General features: G+C 39.1%; 1 protein-coding gene across 1 annotated transcript in view; it reads right to left on the bottom strand.

Annotated features, from left to right (window-relative positions):
- Positions 1–18,436, bottom strand: part of STK17A (serine/threonine kinase 17a) — a 56,631-nt gene that overhangs the window by 11,267 nt on the left and 26,928 nt on the right. The window contains exon 3 of the mRNA XM_034761263.1: positions 8,537–8,681. Within this exon, the coding sequence (XP_034617154.1) occupies positions 8,537–8,681 (145 nt within the window). The remainder of the gene's footprint in view (positions 1–8,536; positions 8,682–18,436) is intronic.

Below are 18,436 nucleotides of genomic sequence, written 5' to 3'. Positions count from 1 at the left end.
AAACTAAAATTTCATATAGACAATGACTTGTTTATATTGCTCTATATACTATACACTGAAATTTAAGTGCTATATTTATACTCCAATTGATTCATTTTATAATTATATAGTAAAAAGAGAAAGTAAGCAATTTTTCATTAATAGTGTGCTGTGACACTTTTGTATTTCTATGTCTGATTTTTGTAAGCAGGTAGTTTTCAAGTGAAGTGAAACTCGGGGATATGCAAGACAAATCAGACTCCTAAAAGGGGTGTCTGGAGAGGTTGAGAGCCACTGCAATAGCCACACCTCTGATTGCAGTGTAGACATATCCTTAGACATACCTCCTAGTGGGCAACCGAGTTGATATATGAAAGGGAAAACAGAGAAAGCAACATTTAAGTGAGAGAAGTTTTTACTGGCAATGTTTCATGAGAACTGTAAGCCTTATAAGAAAAGTCATCAGGATTTTAGTAAATGAGGTATAGTTGCCAAAATAAGTTAACTTTTCAATGACATCCATTGCTTTTTACAAACAGGATACAGTTATACTGCTCAAGATAGCGTGACAGACCCAGACCAGTGGGGTACAGGAGTCTGGTAGAGGGCAAATATACTGGTCACTGGATGAGTAGTTTTCTGTTTCCTGAGTGACTACAGCAGGGGCTGCACTAGAGTAATCAGGAACCTGCTAGAACCAGTTAAGGCAGGCAGGCTAATTAGGACACCTGGAGCCAATTAAGAAGAAGCTGCTAGAATCAATTAAGGCAGGCTAATCAGGGCACCTGGATTTTAAAAGGAACTCACTTCAGTTTGTGGTGCAAGTGTGAGGAGCCGGGAGTGAGAGGGTGTGCTGCTGGAGGACTGAGGAGCACAAGCGTTATCAGACACCAGGAGGAAGGTCCTGTGGTGGGAATAAGGAAGGTGTTTGAGGAGGCCATGGGGAAGTAGCCCAGGGAGTTGTAGCTGTCATGCAGCTGTTACAGGAGGTACTATAGACAGCTGCAGTCCACAGGGCCCTGGGCTGGAACCCGGAGTAGAGGGCCGACCCGAGTTCCCCCCAAACCTCCCAATTGACCTAGACTGTGGGTTCTTCCAGAGGGGAAGGTCTCTGGGCTGTTCCCCAACCCACATGGTGAATCTCTGAGGCAAGAAAATCCGCCAATAAGCGCAGGACCCACCAAGATAGAGGAGGAACTTTGTCACAATAGACAACATACCATTTGTGCAACACAGCATGAAATGCACCCACAAAACAAGTTAAAATAATCATAATTCTAATTAAGTCTTACTGAAATATCAATTAACTCCAACTCTTTTGAAAAGGCATCATTGGCTTCTAATGAAGTCAGAAGCTCTCTCAAAGTCCAGTATGAGTTCTTTAGGGCAAATAAAGTAGTGTTGAGTTTGACCTTGTCTCCTCTTAATTCACAATTCAAGTTTAATGTAAATAATTTAATATATATTCTCTTTTCTACAAGATGTTTTCATCTAATTTTCACACAACTTGTTTTCTGTTTTTAAAACACTGAGTTTGAAAAGGTTTATCCACTGAAGAGCTTGCCAGCGCAAGGTGAAAAATACCCGCACTACCAAGTGTTCCCCTCCCCAAAGGCCAAATCCCCTGCAATTAAAAGGACTGAAATAGATTTTATGCAGTTTACAATACGAATAACAACAGGATGCAACAGATGGGCGTAGCTTACAACAGAGAGGGAGGGGAAAAAGAAAGGTAATGGCAATAGGAATATATGGTAATGTAGATAAGCCAAGCACATAATATGTAGTTTTGCTTTCATTGTTATTTATTATGACAGCGTCTGTCATGGTTCCATAGTTAAGGTTAAGTTGAATTTTGCACTTAAAACAGGGATTCAACCACTTATGTATGAAGAATGAAGCGTATCCTCCCCAACTCATAACAGTTGAATGCAAAATTTGAGTATTAACAGGGAAATTAGTTTATTAATTTAGTCAAAAATTTAAAAATGGGTCCTTTTAATAAATTAAGCACCCCATCAGACCATTACTTTGCCCCAAAGGGTCTTTACAGAATAATGCAGACTCTTCAAAATTCCCCTATGGTTATAACTCAAATCTTGTGCATTGGTTACATTTGAATATTAAGGATTAAATGGTTATTAATTTGCCATTTTTTGTAACTGAAAATTACTTTGACGGGGTTGAAGAATAACATTCTTCTACAGAGAAGACCATTATTGTGCTCAATGGGAGCGAAGCTAGAAGTATGCATAGCAAAGACCCCGCTTTCAAAACAGAGATAAGCCAAGCTGTCTCAGGGAAGACAGTGAATCCTGAACAACATACAAATTAGAGCTTGGAGGGGAACATGGACGTCAGGAATTGGGGGGAAAACCTGTCAGTATGTTCTGGTCACTTTGCATTGCTTCAGCAGAGTAAAGCAAAGTGTACTGGTGAATCTGGCCCTAAAAGTTCAAAGGAGATTGAAATGTTGATACTATATATATCTTCAAATAATTAGAAATATCACAGGTAAACATTCTATGGGGGCTTCTTGATTCAAGTTCATTTATGAAGTTTTTAATATTCAAAAGAAAAAACAAGGCTTTTCCTAGATAAAGACTACACTGAACTGGCAATAAAGTGGATTACATATCACTCACTCAAGAGTAAACACACAAACATGGCAAACTCAAGAAATTCAGAGTTAAGGTTATGCTTAAAAGAATGGAAATGCAGGTAGGGTACCAATATAACCTTAATTCTACCCTGTAGTGATGCCATGTTATTACTAAATAATTTAAAACTATTATACACAAAGTTATATAATCCCAGATTAAATTTATTTCTTCTTCATATCCTCAAACTTAACATTTTTAATTTCTTTTAAATTTAACCTTAATTGTGAACTTGAGTTTCTAGTGCTTGTTTTTTGAGATAATTACAACACGTGTATAATGCTTTACCTTTATCTAAGAGAGATGCATTCTGCCTTAAGAACTCAAGTTTCATGTAGTTATCTGATCATTCTAAGAGACTGATTAGACACTTTACGGTAGGCATAGCAGGAATGGAGTTGCAGCACTGATGTGAAGAATGCAGTAATTTTGGTTTTGGGGGAGGGCATTTCATGCAGAGAAGAAGGTGCCCAAGCACTTACAGGAGAAGTAGATAAACAGGATGAAGGATGGTGCTGCATGTAGAGCATTACTTGACCTTTTTCCTTCCTGACTTCACTCCGTTTTCTCATTTCTTTCTTACAGATAAATGGTGCATCTTTTCCTATGTTTTTATTTCTTACTCCCTTCTCCCCCCACCTCCACAGATTGGGTTCTCTTCCTCCTTCCCTACATTTTCTCCTTTTTCCATATGCTTCTCCATTCACAATTCCCCTCCCCCAAAACATCCCCACACCCAGAGATTAAGTTTTATCAACCAAACACCAACATAAAATAAACTACTCTGGCTCTTTTATCCAACATAAATGGGCTCGGGTGCAGGGGAGAGGGAGTGAAAGAACTTCAGCCTAAACCTATGCATCAACTTCAGATTAAAATAAAAGCAGTACAGCAATGTTGTGATGTTTGATTCTATGTTTGTGATCCAATTTATTTACTCTCATCTCAAGTCAATAAAATCATACTGCATCATTGCATTTTGCTTTTTTAAAAAAGGCAGAAAAACTCTACTGAAGTCAGGATATGATAACCACTCAGTAGGACAAGAGACAAATTCTGCAAGGGAAAAGAGGGACATGTGGCAACTCTGAACCCATGGTAAGCCAACTCAAAGTTAGACTTTTCTACAGTGTAAAATGCAACAGCATTTATTCTCACAGTGGAAGTATTGCAAATATCATGGGCCAGACATGGTCTGAAGGAGGCTGTCAGTGCCATAGACTGGTCTGAATAGAGTTTAACTTGATTCTTAGAAGACAATTCTTCTAAACTGTAACAATATCAGTCACATATAGACAACTGTTTTGATTTAATTCTTTTGGATGTAGTCTGACCTAATGTGGAGGTGTCAACCACCACAAAAAGCTGGATAGATCTTTCTAAAGCTCTTTGTTTGGTCCAGACAAAAGAAATGAAACTAGTGTTAGAATAAGGAAAACATTTTAGGCCAGATTCATTAACTCTTTGGCCATCGGAGTTAGACACATTGCTTGCCAAATATGTTCTGTGCAAGCAAGCCTCCCAAATGCCAACATAAATTAGTAATACTTAATAAATCTCAGAGTGTTTTAAATTACTGGATAAGCTTATCGTTCCCACTTTCGAGATGAAGGCAGAAAGAGTTCAAAGTCACGTGGTAATCAACAGCACAGCAGTGAACAGAACTCAAATTTGATTTCCAGATCTGTACCTTGTAAAATGGACTATCCTGCATGCCCTTAGGAAACCGTTACCATCCAAAGGAAAAGGTGTCAATGGATCTTCAAACACACTGCTTTGTTAGCTTTTAACCTAACCTAGAGCTCATTGGCCAATATTATTAAATGAGACATTATTGGGCTCTCCAAAAAAGGAGTCAGAACACTGGTCTTTTCCCCCTTCAAAGACTTAACAGACTGTAAAAAGGATCCAAGTTAGTAAGACTTCATTACTTTCACAAAATATGCTAAAGAGGAGTTTACCAGAAGTGAAGATTAAAATTCAAATACACTTGCAAGTTAATTTTGTGATGCATTCTTCTTGCTTTTTGTTGATCTACTCACTAATCTGCCTCTGGCCCAAGGCAACAAATTTGAGCTGCCAGTCAGAGGGTCCTGGGTTGGAACCCAATGAGCAGGGAGGGCCCAGGTTCCCCTATTGCTGGCCCCACAGACTCTCGCCATTGGGCCACACTATGGGTTCAGACGCACAACCCCCCATCGTGATGTTACATAATTTGTCACATTATGACAACAAAGTGTATTGTGTATGGACAAATACTAGGCTTACACATGCAAAAACAACAGAGGGATCGTATATCTTGTGTAAATATACTCACCTGATCAGTCCTTATGAGTCTTATAAAACTCTAAAAACAACACAGCTCAGAGAGGAAACTGTTTCTTTAAGTTGTTGCTGATTACTAGAAGTATCCAGTGAATGATTGTTGGGACAGAGGACTTATTTTATATTTGGGATTAGAGTTTTGAGTTAATGGACTGTAGACAAAAAACACAAACCCAAAGATAAACTGAATAAAGGTTTAGAAAGAAAATCAGATTGGCCAGGATCAAACAGCCCTATGGACACATCTCTGATAGTAAATATTGTGAGACATCTGCTTAAGCTGATAAACTAGTTTTCCAGATGGCGTTGTACGTTCAATGTTGTTCAATTTAAGACTTAAATCTGCTGGTAGCATTACTTACAAAATACAATAAGGTATAGATAAACAAGATCAGCAGCAACAGAATATAGCTGAAAAATTAATATTCAACATTAACAAACCATCAGCAGATGTTTACACTAGAGATTTTTAAAGTATTCTTATGCTGCTGCTTCACTTAGATATAAACAAGTAGACAAGTCTCAAAAGTTCCAATTCACTTTGGTTTGATTTACATGGTGCTATAAATACTCACCCCCATTTGGGGGTGGGGCTTTTGTGGGGCCAGGAGCAGTGGAGACTGTGGCAGGGGGAAGAGAATGATTTCCAAAGGGAGCAGCTAAAGAAGTGCTCCACATGACCCCTCCCCTTTGTTCCCCACCATTCCTTCACCCTCATTGTTTGAAGGCTGATCTTCTCCACCTCCCCTCCCCCACTTCCTTGTGCCATAGGGTATGGGGAGGTCATCTGGGCCAGATTCTAGGGAGCATCCTGCCCAATGCTACTGGGGGGTGGGGGTGGAACAGGATCAGGTGATTGGCTCCCATCTGGTGGATGATACAGTTTGCTACTTGGGTAGGGTAGCCATTGTCTGCTCCCTGTTTCAGCTCCACACTTAAACTGGTCTGCTGGATTTCCTATAATGCTGGGGACTAGGCAATTCACCAGTTTTGCGGTCTGAAAGCATATTTTCCCATATGGCAAAAATGGCAGATTGCCGAATGACTTTTTCCACCTTCCATCCAACATCCAGAAGGTTGGATTTAGGATTTAAATTACAACTGCTGCAACTATGGCAGGTTCCAGTGCAGCTGGTGGTGTGAGAGCCTTAAGTAACCCAGTAGCTGCTTGGGATTTGGGGCTGGACAGTCACATTGCATAGTAATTTTGTATGCCTCTGTCGTGCACAACTTGTGACTCATCTCATCTCAACCACTCTACTTCTGGCATGGAAGAGAGGAGGTGGGTCAGGACTCAGGCGTCCAACAGGGTCCCTTGGCTGGGCTGAGGACTTAGAGGGCACTGGTTCCAGTTGAGACCTACACTGGAACAACCTTACCAGCCAGTTTGAGGTGGTTACGCCAGTTAGGCAATCGTTGGTAAATAAGATGCAGCCTCCACATTTAACCACGTTACATGGCCGCACTGTTTCTGCATCCATGTCACTTAGATCAGGTCATCAAATTTCCTTTGCTTTAAAAGATTTCAAAACTTAGTATGTGTGACAGCCTGTACACCCCTATGTTCAATCCTTTTACAAGATTATGATAAATTTCATACAAAAGTATGCCTTGTTAGGAATAATCTGAAAATTCATAATTTACTGATCATTATTGTTCTGGTAAAATATGTGTGGCAACACTGTATGCAAAGTTAAAGTTATTCTACTGTAGAGTATTACTAAAGACATGTTCTGAGTCTGGGGAAGAGTCTCAAACCAGTTCCCCAGAGACAAAAGGTTAGGCAACACATTAGCCAGGTGTCAACAAAACCAAAGTATCAGGGGGTAACCGTGTTAGTCTGTATCCACAAAAACAAGGAGACCAGTGGCACCTTAAAAACTAACAGATTTATTTGGGCATAAGCTTTCGTGGGTAAAAAACCTACATCTGAAGAAGTGACTTCAGATAATAACTCTGTTAGTCTTTAAGGTGCCACCAGACTTCTTGTAGGTTTTTAACAAAATCAAATGTATTATTTTCTGTTAGGAATTTAAAAGAGCATGGTACTCATTCAAGGTGTATGCCAGGACAGATTCTTTGTCTGACATGGCAAGATCTCTTGGACCCAATAATCTCCTTGACTAATCTTCCTGAGTTCTCATGCTCCCCTGTCATTTTTGGCTGCTATCCCCAGAACAAATTATATCAGATTTTGCTGTACAGTAAACAAGTTAAGCCTATCAGAATGTATAATATATAAATGCAGGTAACTAGGCTACTTCAGGGTAGGCTGGAAGTAGTTTTATAGTAGTTCTACATTCAGATTTGCCAAGTAGTTTTATCATTCTGTACTTATAGATTATATTGCTCAACAACCCACAATAATCTCGATAAAACCAGACAAGTAACTATGGTATTTATTTTGAAAAACAACAAAAACAAAAAACTTTCCACCATTGAAAAATGAATTCCATCATTAAAAATTGTGCAGAAAACTCAAGAAATTCTAAGTTAAGACTTCCACAGAAATGTCTTCTTATAAATAGGTAGCACCAGACTGTATATAGTCATGTAAAATGATACTACCTATGCAGAAAAAGTACCAGCTTATAATTGCCATGGGAACCATAAATGAGTTTCCTGACCAAATAAACCTAATCTCTGTCAAGGTTTTATCACATGGTTGAACTATTCAACCTGAAGTCAGCCTTTGCCAGCAGTTACTACAGTTTATACTTCAATCTCTGCTTAACGAATGGCAACAGTTGGCAAATGTTGACTTAAGTGGCTTTTGAAGTTTTTTTAAAATACTAAATTGTCAAATGCAGTATCATAATGCAATGCATCAGTCCATATGCATCCAAGTACAGCTGCTTAGCAGCCTTTTGTGAGCACTTAATACTGGAATGATAAGTTTATTTTCACTGCAGTTACAGCATGCTGTGTTCAATTAATTTTTAACTATTTCTTAACCAATTTTTTCCAAATTTCACAAAGCACAAACTGTCACCCAGGTCTATATAAATGCCAATTTACTTTTTAAAAATGTTACTAGAGCACAAAAAGATACTTAAATTCCATTTTAATGAGGGAACACTGCATGAAGCTTAGTTTTGTTTTTAACAACAGTAAAACAGAAACTTCATCCCTTTGGTTGTGTAACATATTAGCAATTTAAGGTCCATATTTCATAGACACTTTGTAACTTTCAGAAAGTTATCATGTAAGGCAAAAATTGCTAATCTCTACTGTATCCCCAAAAGGTGAATTTTGTGCTTTGGGAAGTACATAGACGTATATGAACTTTGTTTTTATTTATAAATTAGCATTAGTAAGGCATTATAGCACTGAGTCAGCATATATTAACAAGTAACTATGGATATGTCTACATTGCAATCAAAGGCCTGTGTCACCTGACTTGGGCTCATAGGACTCAGGCTGCATGGCTATAAAACTGCAGTGTAGATATTTGGGCTCAGGCTGGACCTTGGGCTCTGGGACCCTCATGCAAGCCCAAGTCAGCTGACCCGGGCCAGCCAGAGTGTTTTATTGCAGTGTGGACATACTCTATGAGAAAAGTAAACACTTACCTTCAAGTCAAGATGTACCACATTATTTCTGTGTAAAAATGAAACTCCTTCTAAAATCTGCCTCATAAGCCGCTTAACATCTTTTTCTTTGAAGGCTTCTTCCCTTTCAGCCACACACTGGTCAAAGATTTCACCTCCAGCAGCACTACGGAAGAAAAAAATCTATTTTAATTTCAAAAGAGATGACACTGTCGAAATCTTCATTCTATTCTGGTTATGGTACTATTTACTGTTCTTTAGAATGAATGACTTTTACACATCAGCCTTACAAAGTTCTGCTTGCCTAAAGCAAGCAATTTTGGCAAGCAAATTCTCTCAATATCATGGTATCATCTCTCAATATCAACAGCATGCTCACCATAGTGTGAGCATTTAAAGATGCGAAGAGTGAGTGAATGAACTTTGTACATAAGCTCAAATTTTCCCTGATAATTACATATCGATACATCTGTAAAAATGTCAAGTGTTTACAAATCCCTAATACCATATAATTCTAGCCTTCTCAGTGTAATAGCAATGGAACTCAAGAAGAAGGAATTACTGTTCTACAATACTGTTCTACTCCATTGACATTTTCTGTGTTTTTTCCTGTAAAAAAATCTTTATTTACAACTGGACTGAGCAATCTGGAACGATAATTATTAGTACAAGATTTATATTTCAAAATAAGGCTACAAATTCAAAAAATATATGACTACATTAAGTGCCACATGTTATAATATTAAAAAGTTAATTTGTTCTCTTTATAGAAAATTATTTTTTAAAAGATTAAAATGTACATCTGATTAAGCAATGTGAATTAAAAACATACATAATTTACACAACTGATAAGGTCAATGAACTATAAAATAAAAGAGGGACAAGTTAGTCTACAATGAGCCTTTAAAGCCATTAATTTCTAGATCAAGTCTTATTAGACATAAAAACAAACCAAAAAAAGGATTTTAAAAATCTTTAACTGCATACTAGGACTTACAAGAACTAATGTAGAGCTCTGTATGAGAGTATCACCAACTAGCAGATGACAGGCTTAAGCAAATCCTGTTAAACCATGATTTATGCAGACCATTCTTGGCATTCTGTTTTGTCTGTTTATAGGTTTCTCACAAAATTTTACAATATATAGTTAGGGCCCGACCAAATTCACGGCCATGGAAAATGCTTCATGGACCATGAAATCTGGTCTTTTGTGTGCTTTCACCCTATACTATATGGATTTCACGAGGGGAGACCAGCATTTCTCAAATTGGGGGTCCTGACCCAAAAGGGAGTTGCAGAGGGGTTGCAAGATTATTTTAGGGGGAAAAATATTGCCCCCCTTACTTCACTTCCTTCAGAGCTGGAGAGTGGTGTCCACTGGCCGGGCATCCAGCTCTGAAGGCAGCACCCACCAGCAGCAGTGCAAAAAGGTGCCAATACCATACCATGCCACCCTTAGTTCTGTGCTGCTGCCTTCAGAGCTGGGCTGCCAGAGAGTGGCAGCTGCTGACTAAGGGTACAGTTCTGCAGGCAGCAGCAGAGAAGTAAGGGTGGCAATACCATACCATGCCATCATTACTTCTGCACTGCTGCTGGCAGTGGCTCTGCCTTCAGAACTGGGCTCCCGCAGCCAGCAGCCACCGCTCTCCAGCTGCCCAGTTCTGAAACCAGAGGCACCACCAGCAGCAGTGCAGAAGTAAGGGTAGCAGTAACAAACTCCCCCTACAATAACCTTGCGAACCCCCCCACAACTCCTTTTTGGGTCAGGACCCTACAATTACACCACCATGAAATTTCAGATTTAAATAGCTGAAATCATGAAATTTATTATTTTTAAAATCCTATGACTGTGAAATTGGTAGGGCCCTATATATAGTGGTAAGTATACTGTTTGCTGGCGTTGTCAGCTAAACTGTAGAGAAAAGAAAGTGAAGTAGTAGGAAAGATATGGTCATCAAAAATGACTAGCCACCTATTATAGTTGTCTTTTACATTCGGGGGAAAAAAAAGGTTGCAGGTTCAGGAACTGAAGCACTGGGAGAAAGATCCCCTTATTGCAGTTACACTAACATGAAAATCCTCCTCTATTAAGACAGTATTTCCACACAAAACGATCTCTACACTGAAATGTAGAGCAATTATAGCGCTTAAACCCAAGAGCTGTTTTATTAGATTCTGCCATTTTTATAGGTTCCAAGTTATTGTAATCTTAGAATATGAAAACTTCATAAAAAGCTAGATTTTTTCATCTTAGTATATTCAAAGTCTGAGCTCTCAACATATTAATGTAAAGTGAAAATCCAGTGATGCACCAGGCACCTTGTAGGGTATGTCTACACTTTAAGCTGGGGGTGTGATTCCCAGCTTGAGAAGATATACTTAAGGGCTAGCTCTTGTCAAACTAGCATGCTAAAAATAGAATACTGCTGCAGCAGTGCAAATAGCAACGAGTGTCTATCAGAGATGCTAGATACGTACGCAGCGCAGCTAGCCCTTCCGGCTGCTTGTGCTCCCGCAGCTACATTCTATTTTTAGCATGCTAGCTTGATGAGAGCTAGCTCTTGAATATGTCTTCTCAAGCTAGGAATCTCACGCCCCCACCCCCGCTTGAAGTGTTGACATACCCTTTGAAGTGCACCATTTCCTTTCCTTCCATCAGCACCATCCATAAGATCACTCTTTAGAAAATTACTTCTTTGCTTTGCAGAAGATTAAGGGCCTAGGCCAACTTCCTTTTGAAGTCAATACAGAGACTTCTGTTACTTCAGTGGGAGATGGATTGGGCCTTTACACATAAGGAACTGATCAGTCCTAATGCCTTCCCTGGAAAGGAAAGTCTTGATGGCACATCTCTGGGTCAGCCATAGTGATGGGCTGAATTATGAAGAAAGGCACAAGATGCTGGAATATTAAAATACACTATGTCCACCAGTTTCTCAATCGTTGAGTACTTACATATTAAGACTTCTAAGAAACATTAAAAATGCCGTCTACCTCAGACTTCTGAGATGAAGATTGATTGTACCAAGGGCACCAGAGCACTCAACGATTAGCTGCATTAGTGGGAATACAAATGGCATGATTGGTAATCTACACTCTTGCACCTTTCCGATGTTTTGTTATTTGCAGAAGAGGAGGTATGAGGGGAATGAAGAGAATTATACCACTTTCTGAGAACTGCCTTTGGAGTCTAGGCTTTCCTTTCCTCCTTTTTGAGGACTTTATATACACCAAACAACTACAAACATCCTGAGTCAAAGTTGCAGCACTACTACACATTTTTCATAATATCTGACTTGTAACATATTTTGCCATCACTAGAAGGATCTGATGGAATAAACTATGCTGTGGCTGAATTTTAGTGGGATTTTAAGTTAAAAATATTCAAAGTTTCACAAAAGTTACAAAACCCAGAAACTCATTTATTATTTAAACAAATCAAAAGACAGAAAAATGTATTGGTGAATAAAGCAAGAAAGGTCAAGTTACTTGGCTGTCTTGCAGCAGAGTAAGCACACTGCAGTAGAAAAGTCAGCTCCATCTGCTGTGATGTTTGGGAAAGATCTCTGATTTGCTGCAAGTCCTCACCGAATGGACTTGACCCATGAATAGTCACTGAGGGGCAGGCCAACTTTAAGGGGAGTAAGTTTTCAATTGCTACAATTTTCTTTGGTTATAGAGCTGCTTCTCCTCCCCCCTTTTTAGGAATTGGTAGAAATTGGAGTCTACCTCAAGGTACAAACAAGCGATGTTAACAAAAAAACGTTATATAAGTGCAACCATATGGACAAAAACATATTTGAAATCTGATTATGCTTGTGCAGATCAGTACCTCAGAGGTTCAGCTAGGCATGTAAGTGAGGTTGCAAATTTTTTTTTAAAACACATTTATTTTAAATTATCACTATTTTCATGTAAAGATGCAGTTCAAGACTCCAGCTAAAATGTGTGCTTCAGATACATTTTTGAACACTGAGCCCTCCTGCTTCTTAATACTTTTTAAAAGTTGAACACAATGGAAGTTAGGCTCCTACGTGTTTTTGAAAAATCACACTAGGTACCTATTTGCATCTTTAGGTCCCCAAATACTTGTTCAAATCTGGCCTTTAGTATCATCTGACGAAAACCTAATGTGCTGGGATTTTCTCTTATGCTTTGGACACGCTATATAATTTCAGAAGTCTTATAAAAGAGCAGTTGCAAATATGAAGCAGAAATGTTTTCAAAATTCACACAAAGCTTTTCTTGAATACTAATTTTTGCTCTTTAGAGGACAGAGAGGACAACTTCTTCCAGGCAATTCACTCTCTGAATATGGTGGTGACATATTTGTATAGAATTTAAACACACTGTGATGTGTTGTTGAATAAAATAACTAGTGACCCTTTACAGAAATACAAGAGGAGAAATTTTTGCAAGACTGTTTTGAGTATCATTATGGCACAGTGAGCATAATGATGCCCTTAAGCAAAAACAGTCTGCTAGCCATGAGCCAACACAGTCACAAGTCATTAGAAGTACAATGTCATAATGAACTCCAACAAAAGTCTACTGACTATTCATGCCAAGTTGTGCCAACTGCACTACAGTACATTGTTTTACGTATTTCCTAGCTATACTACAGTTCCGTTTTTTGGAAGCAAAAACAATAGTATGCTTAAAATAAATTTACAGCAATGTCAGATTATTATCATAGCTAATTTATAACATCACACAATTTGCACATATATATCTATAATTAATTCATTATACATCTCCTAAATAAAAATAAAATTGCTTGAATCCAGTATTAACATTTACCCATTCTTACTTCCAACAAGAGAGTTTTCTTTTCTTTTCCTACAATTTAAGTAGGCCACACAAAGCTCAGAAATCCATGCATGGTTCGCAGTAAGTATATGTGCGTATACTTCAAAAGTCAAATGGTCTAAACACACAGGACGACTTATATAGACACTGCTGAGATATGGAAGCAAACGGGGACATCTTGTATCTATTATTTTTGGTGGTGGGGGCAGAGAAGTCTTTTTGCTTTGTTTCAGATTGACAGTATAACCTTTTCACGGTCTTTAACAAATAAATGTTCCAGGATATATACACTGGGAGGGGCGGGGGGAGAGAGAAGAGGGGTTTGGTTTCACTAGGTAAAAAGTTTTTACACTCAGACTTTAAAGCACTATTTAAAGTGAGACCCCCTACATGGATAAAGCGTACTCAGGTCCTAACTATAAATGTCTACACTACAGACATGGTGTAACCCCATAAGTTGGTTTATTTAGACAGGTAGTTATTCTCTTATGTAAAAAGGCTCTATGGGTACAAAATGGTGTAAATCATTGTTTCAAAGCAGTAAAGTGAAGTAGAATTAACAAGATCACAATATCATTACTTAATGAAGTACTGATGGATTTACACCTTATTTTGCAATATTAAGTCCACTCAATGTTGATAAAAATAATTAAGAACAGTACCATATACCCAATTAACATACAGAAATGTTTATCACAACAACACTTACTCTTCAAGAACTTAACTGCCTATTAAATTGCAGCTTGTTGAATGAAGAGTCATAATGGAATTACAGTTTTGGGAGCTTCTCCCAACCCCCTCATCTACCTCCACAAGAAATGCTCATGGGAAAACAAAGCATAGACTGCAGTGTAGCAGTATCTTCATAATAACTGGTGTTGTACATACAATTTAGATAGAGTGAAAAAAAAGAGTAACAAGCACAAGTTTTGGATGCTTATGTCTTCAACACTACACCTGTAAGTTAAATTACAGGCTCAGAGGAAGTAGAACAACTCAAGAAGTGAGTCTTTTTCAAAACATAAAAGCTATAGCAGTTGGAGTCGCTTTCATAAACAAGACAGTATAGTAGAGGCAAGTAAGTACCAAGCAGTACTTTTTCTGAAATTTCAAATGAAATCTTATTGCTAATGATTACTAAAATGTAAATATGTAGTCAGTTTAACAGTGAGAAATGAAGAACTAAAAATTCAAAGGTATCACTGATTATGACTACAAATCAAAAACATTTTTGCCTTTAAACTCAGCCAAGGAATGTGCTTACTTCTCCCCCCCACCCCACCACCACATTTTAACAGTGCGCTAGATCAGAATTTAATAAAATTTACAATAATGTAAAAAACTCATTTCCCAACTCACAATATACTGAGATCCTTTGTTAATCCATCCCATCAGAAAAAGACTGAATTAATAAAATATGCCTCAATGTACTTGGAAAGTTAAACAACTCTAGTTTTGTTGCACAAGAGAGTAAAGGCAATGCAAGATTACAGGGCAATCCACTGAGAAATGCTTGGCCTCAAGTCTACAAATCTAGGGAACATCAATGCAAGTATCCCACCCTGGTCTTAAATACTGGGTGAGGTTGCAAAGGAAGAGATAGTCTGTAAGATGCAAAGGATACAGAAGAAGCTTTAATAGACCAAAAGCCATCTTTAATTTAACTTGGAAGGTAACTGGAAACTCATGTAGTTTCTAGAACGCACAAGTCGGTGCTCCATGATTCTCACATCACTTAGTGTATGTCTCTACAAGAACACAGGGTCCACACCGACAATGCGCAGCATGGTGGAATGCTGTAGATTTGCTGAGCAATAAGTGCTTGAGACAGACCCTTAGAAGCATGCAGGCAACTGCATTCTATACTAGCTACATTTACTGAGTGTTCCTTAGGTGTAACCTCATACAGCACACTGCAGTAGTCTGAAGATGACAGAGACAAGTATATAATTGGGGGAAGTCTGCATCTGATGAGATGGCATAAGGAAAGAAAGAGTTCAGGGATAGCTAGAATCAGCCAAGAATACAACATGACCTCAAGATTGCAAAAAACTTAGTTTAAATAGACAATCACGATGCAATTGACTCAAATTGAAGAGCCAGAAGTTATCACTGTGATCCGCTAGTCTCGACTTCATACAAAACAAAGGAATAGAATTTCACCCAGTAATTCATGATCAGTCTCAATAATCTATGGTTAAACTGGAGTATCTTCCAGAAAGATATCCAATCTTCATTTAAGAGCTTTCAAGAATCTACATCTCTAAGTATGTTGACCTGCAAAAATTTGCATCTTATTTCCTATTTGAAATGGTCTTGCTTCAGCTTCCATCCATTAGATCTTGTTCTGCCAATAGAGAAGTCATGCATCACTTCTGTAACTTCCGGTAGCCCACCAACACATTTTATCCAGTCAGAGCTTCAACCAGCTATGTCAGCAGAGGCAAAAATCTGAATGATCACAGTATCCAGGTCCAAAGAAATAGATGGAAAACAATTTCATCAGCATACTGACAGCATCACAATATGAACCATCTCATTTTGTGTTAGTGGGCTCATACATTCAATTAATAGGAAGGGAGACAACAAAAGTCTGTTGTACCCTGTCCATCAGAGCCTTGCAGATAACTACCCAATTTAGGTGACCTCTCAGAGAAGAAAAAGTGTGTCATTCTAGTGCAACTCCATCTATCTCTACCAGTATCCAAACACTCACTGGGGTAGAGTACAAAAAGGAAGCTAGATTTAATGTTCATCTCTTACCTGAATGAGGCCAGCAGTTTCCATATAAATACCCAGTCCTAAAAGCTGGAGTGAAACAGAGCAAGGAAGTCTGAGGACTCGAGCTATTGCCAGAATTGTCCCACCACAATTTTTCAGTAGCTCCCTCCCCCCTCAAAATAGAAAGATTAGAGGGTTTCTGTTCCAAAAGATGATTTCTGTACTCTCCTATTCAACAATACAGATAAACGAGATTCACATACTTGTTTCAACTTTGGATCTAGTCCCACTAATCAACAGGAATCAGATCATCCCTGTCCAACTGAGCTCCTCCCTTAAGTCTTGTTCTTACAAAAATCTTCAAATCAACTATTTTTCTCCAGGAGAGAAAAGCCCCTGCTAAGAGAAAACAGCACAGATATGGCCAAGTATCTTCAGCGGCAGGATTGTGGGGCTAGAACTCCATTCCTCCCCATAGCCCAGGCAGTAAGGTTTACTGATACAACCTCAAGTTCCTGTTTCCCGTCCGATCAGGCATCACCCTAAAGAGAGCTCTTGACCTGGTGTTACAATTTCCCTTTTGGAAGGCAACATTCCAAAATGAATAACTAATCCAATGTCAACAAGATTTTAACAGCTAAGATGGCATAGGTCTAAATCAAGGTCAGTATACAGAACTCAGCAAGTAGCTCCAGAACCTTAGAGAGTAAAAAGCAACAAAGAGTCCTGTGGCACCTTATAGACTAACAGACGTATTGGAGCATAAGCTTTCGTGGGTGACTAATATAGCTACCCCTCTGATTAGTGAATAAAGTGAGCCAAATAAATCAAAGCATGTGTCTTGTTTTCCTCCATTCCCTGACATATTTGATCAAGATTGAAAATCTGTAATGGCAGATAAGTAATTTTATTAATGAGCCTGTGAGGGTAAACTACTGGATGAGGAAAGTGGCCAGTGGAAGCATGTGATTATGAGAATAAGGCAGAAAAAAAGACTGGCTAGTGAAGGAGAAATAGAGCTGAGGAACAGGTTTGCTGAGGTGCAAAATGAAGGAGACAGACAAGCAGTAACAGAAGATGGGAACGCAAGGAAGAAGAAGAGTCCTACAAGAAGAGGGGAAGAGTCAATGGAGGTAGCCAGAGTTTGGAGCCCCAGGAGGATAGCAAATGACTCCAAGAAGAGGACAAGATGACTTGCAGCCAGAAAGAACAGAAAGGGGAACGCTGGAGAATTACACCAACACCTGGAAGAGACAGGTCTATGTGATTGGGACTCCCTATTGAGAAGGACAACAAGGCTATCACCAGAGCCGACAAAGAAAACTGAAGGGTGTGCTGTCTAGCGGAAGCTAAGATATGGAATTTGGATCCGAGGCTAAAGAGAAGCTTAATGGGAGTAGGAAAGAATCCACGTATAGTCCTTCACGTTGGAATAAGTGATACTGCTAGATTCTCGCTGGAATGCATCAGGGAAGACAGCGCCAGGCTGGGGAAGAAATGGAAGCTCGGGTAATCTTCAGTGGCTTTCTATCTGTCTCCAGAGGAGAGTGAAGGCGAGACAAGATTATGATAATCAACAGACTGCTCAGGCAATGGTGCTGTAAGGAGGGCATTGACCATTGGGAGGCATTCACAGACAGAGGACTGTACTCTGAGATGAAAACTGGCACAACTGATTAAAAGACCTTTAAACTAGAAATCTGGGGAAGACAGCTGGGAGATGCTCATGTAATCTCCATACCTGATTCTAATGCTGAGTAGGAGGAAAATCAAGTAAGAGTGGATACACCTTCCTCTTCAGTGTGGGGCATGGCTCACCCACTGGTTTGAACTAGAGTAAATGGTGTAACTTTAAGTCTTTGAGTCAAGATTAGAGGTCTTCAGTAACTCAACCAGAGGATAAAGGCCTACTACAGGAAGGTGAGGTTCTGTGCCCTGTGATATGCAGGTGGTTAGACTAGATTATCATGATTAAGGATACAATTCTGTCACAGATTATTTGACTTTCCAGGACCTCCGTGACTACTTCTGGGGCAGCAGTCCCCAGGCCCACCAGAGCAGCAGCAGGTGGGATTGGGTCATCCCCCCTGGGGTTGGAGCAGCAGAGGTCAGCCCCTGGTACAGGAACAGCAGCACGGCTAGAGCAGCTGCAAGCCCCAGAATCGCTGTCTTTGTCCACACACACAATATTTTTAGTAAAAATATGGGACAGGTTACAGGCTTCTGTGAATTTTCATTTATTGACCGTGACCTGTCCCTGACTTTTACTAAAAATACCTGTGACAGAATCTTAATCTGTATCATGATGGTCTTAAAGTTTATGAGTCTAAACACTACTCTGTATCAAAGTGGTGAAGATTCATTACACTGTGTACCACCCAAAACAATTCT

Source organism: Trachemys scripta, chromosome 2 (assembly GCF_013100865.1).
Source record: "Trachemys scripta elegans isolate TJP31775 chromosome 2, CAS_Tse_1.0, whole genome shotgun sequence".
In the NCBI taxonomy this organism is placed as follows: Eukaryota; Metazoa; Chordata; order Testudines; family Emydidae; genus Trachemys; species Trachemys scripta.
Note: the sequence above shows the minus strand (reverse complement) of the source record. Positions and strands in the feature narration are given on the sequence as shown.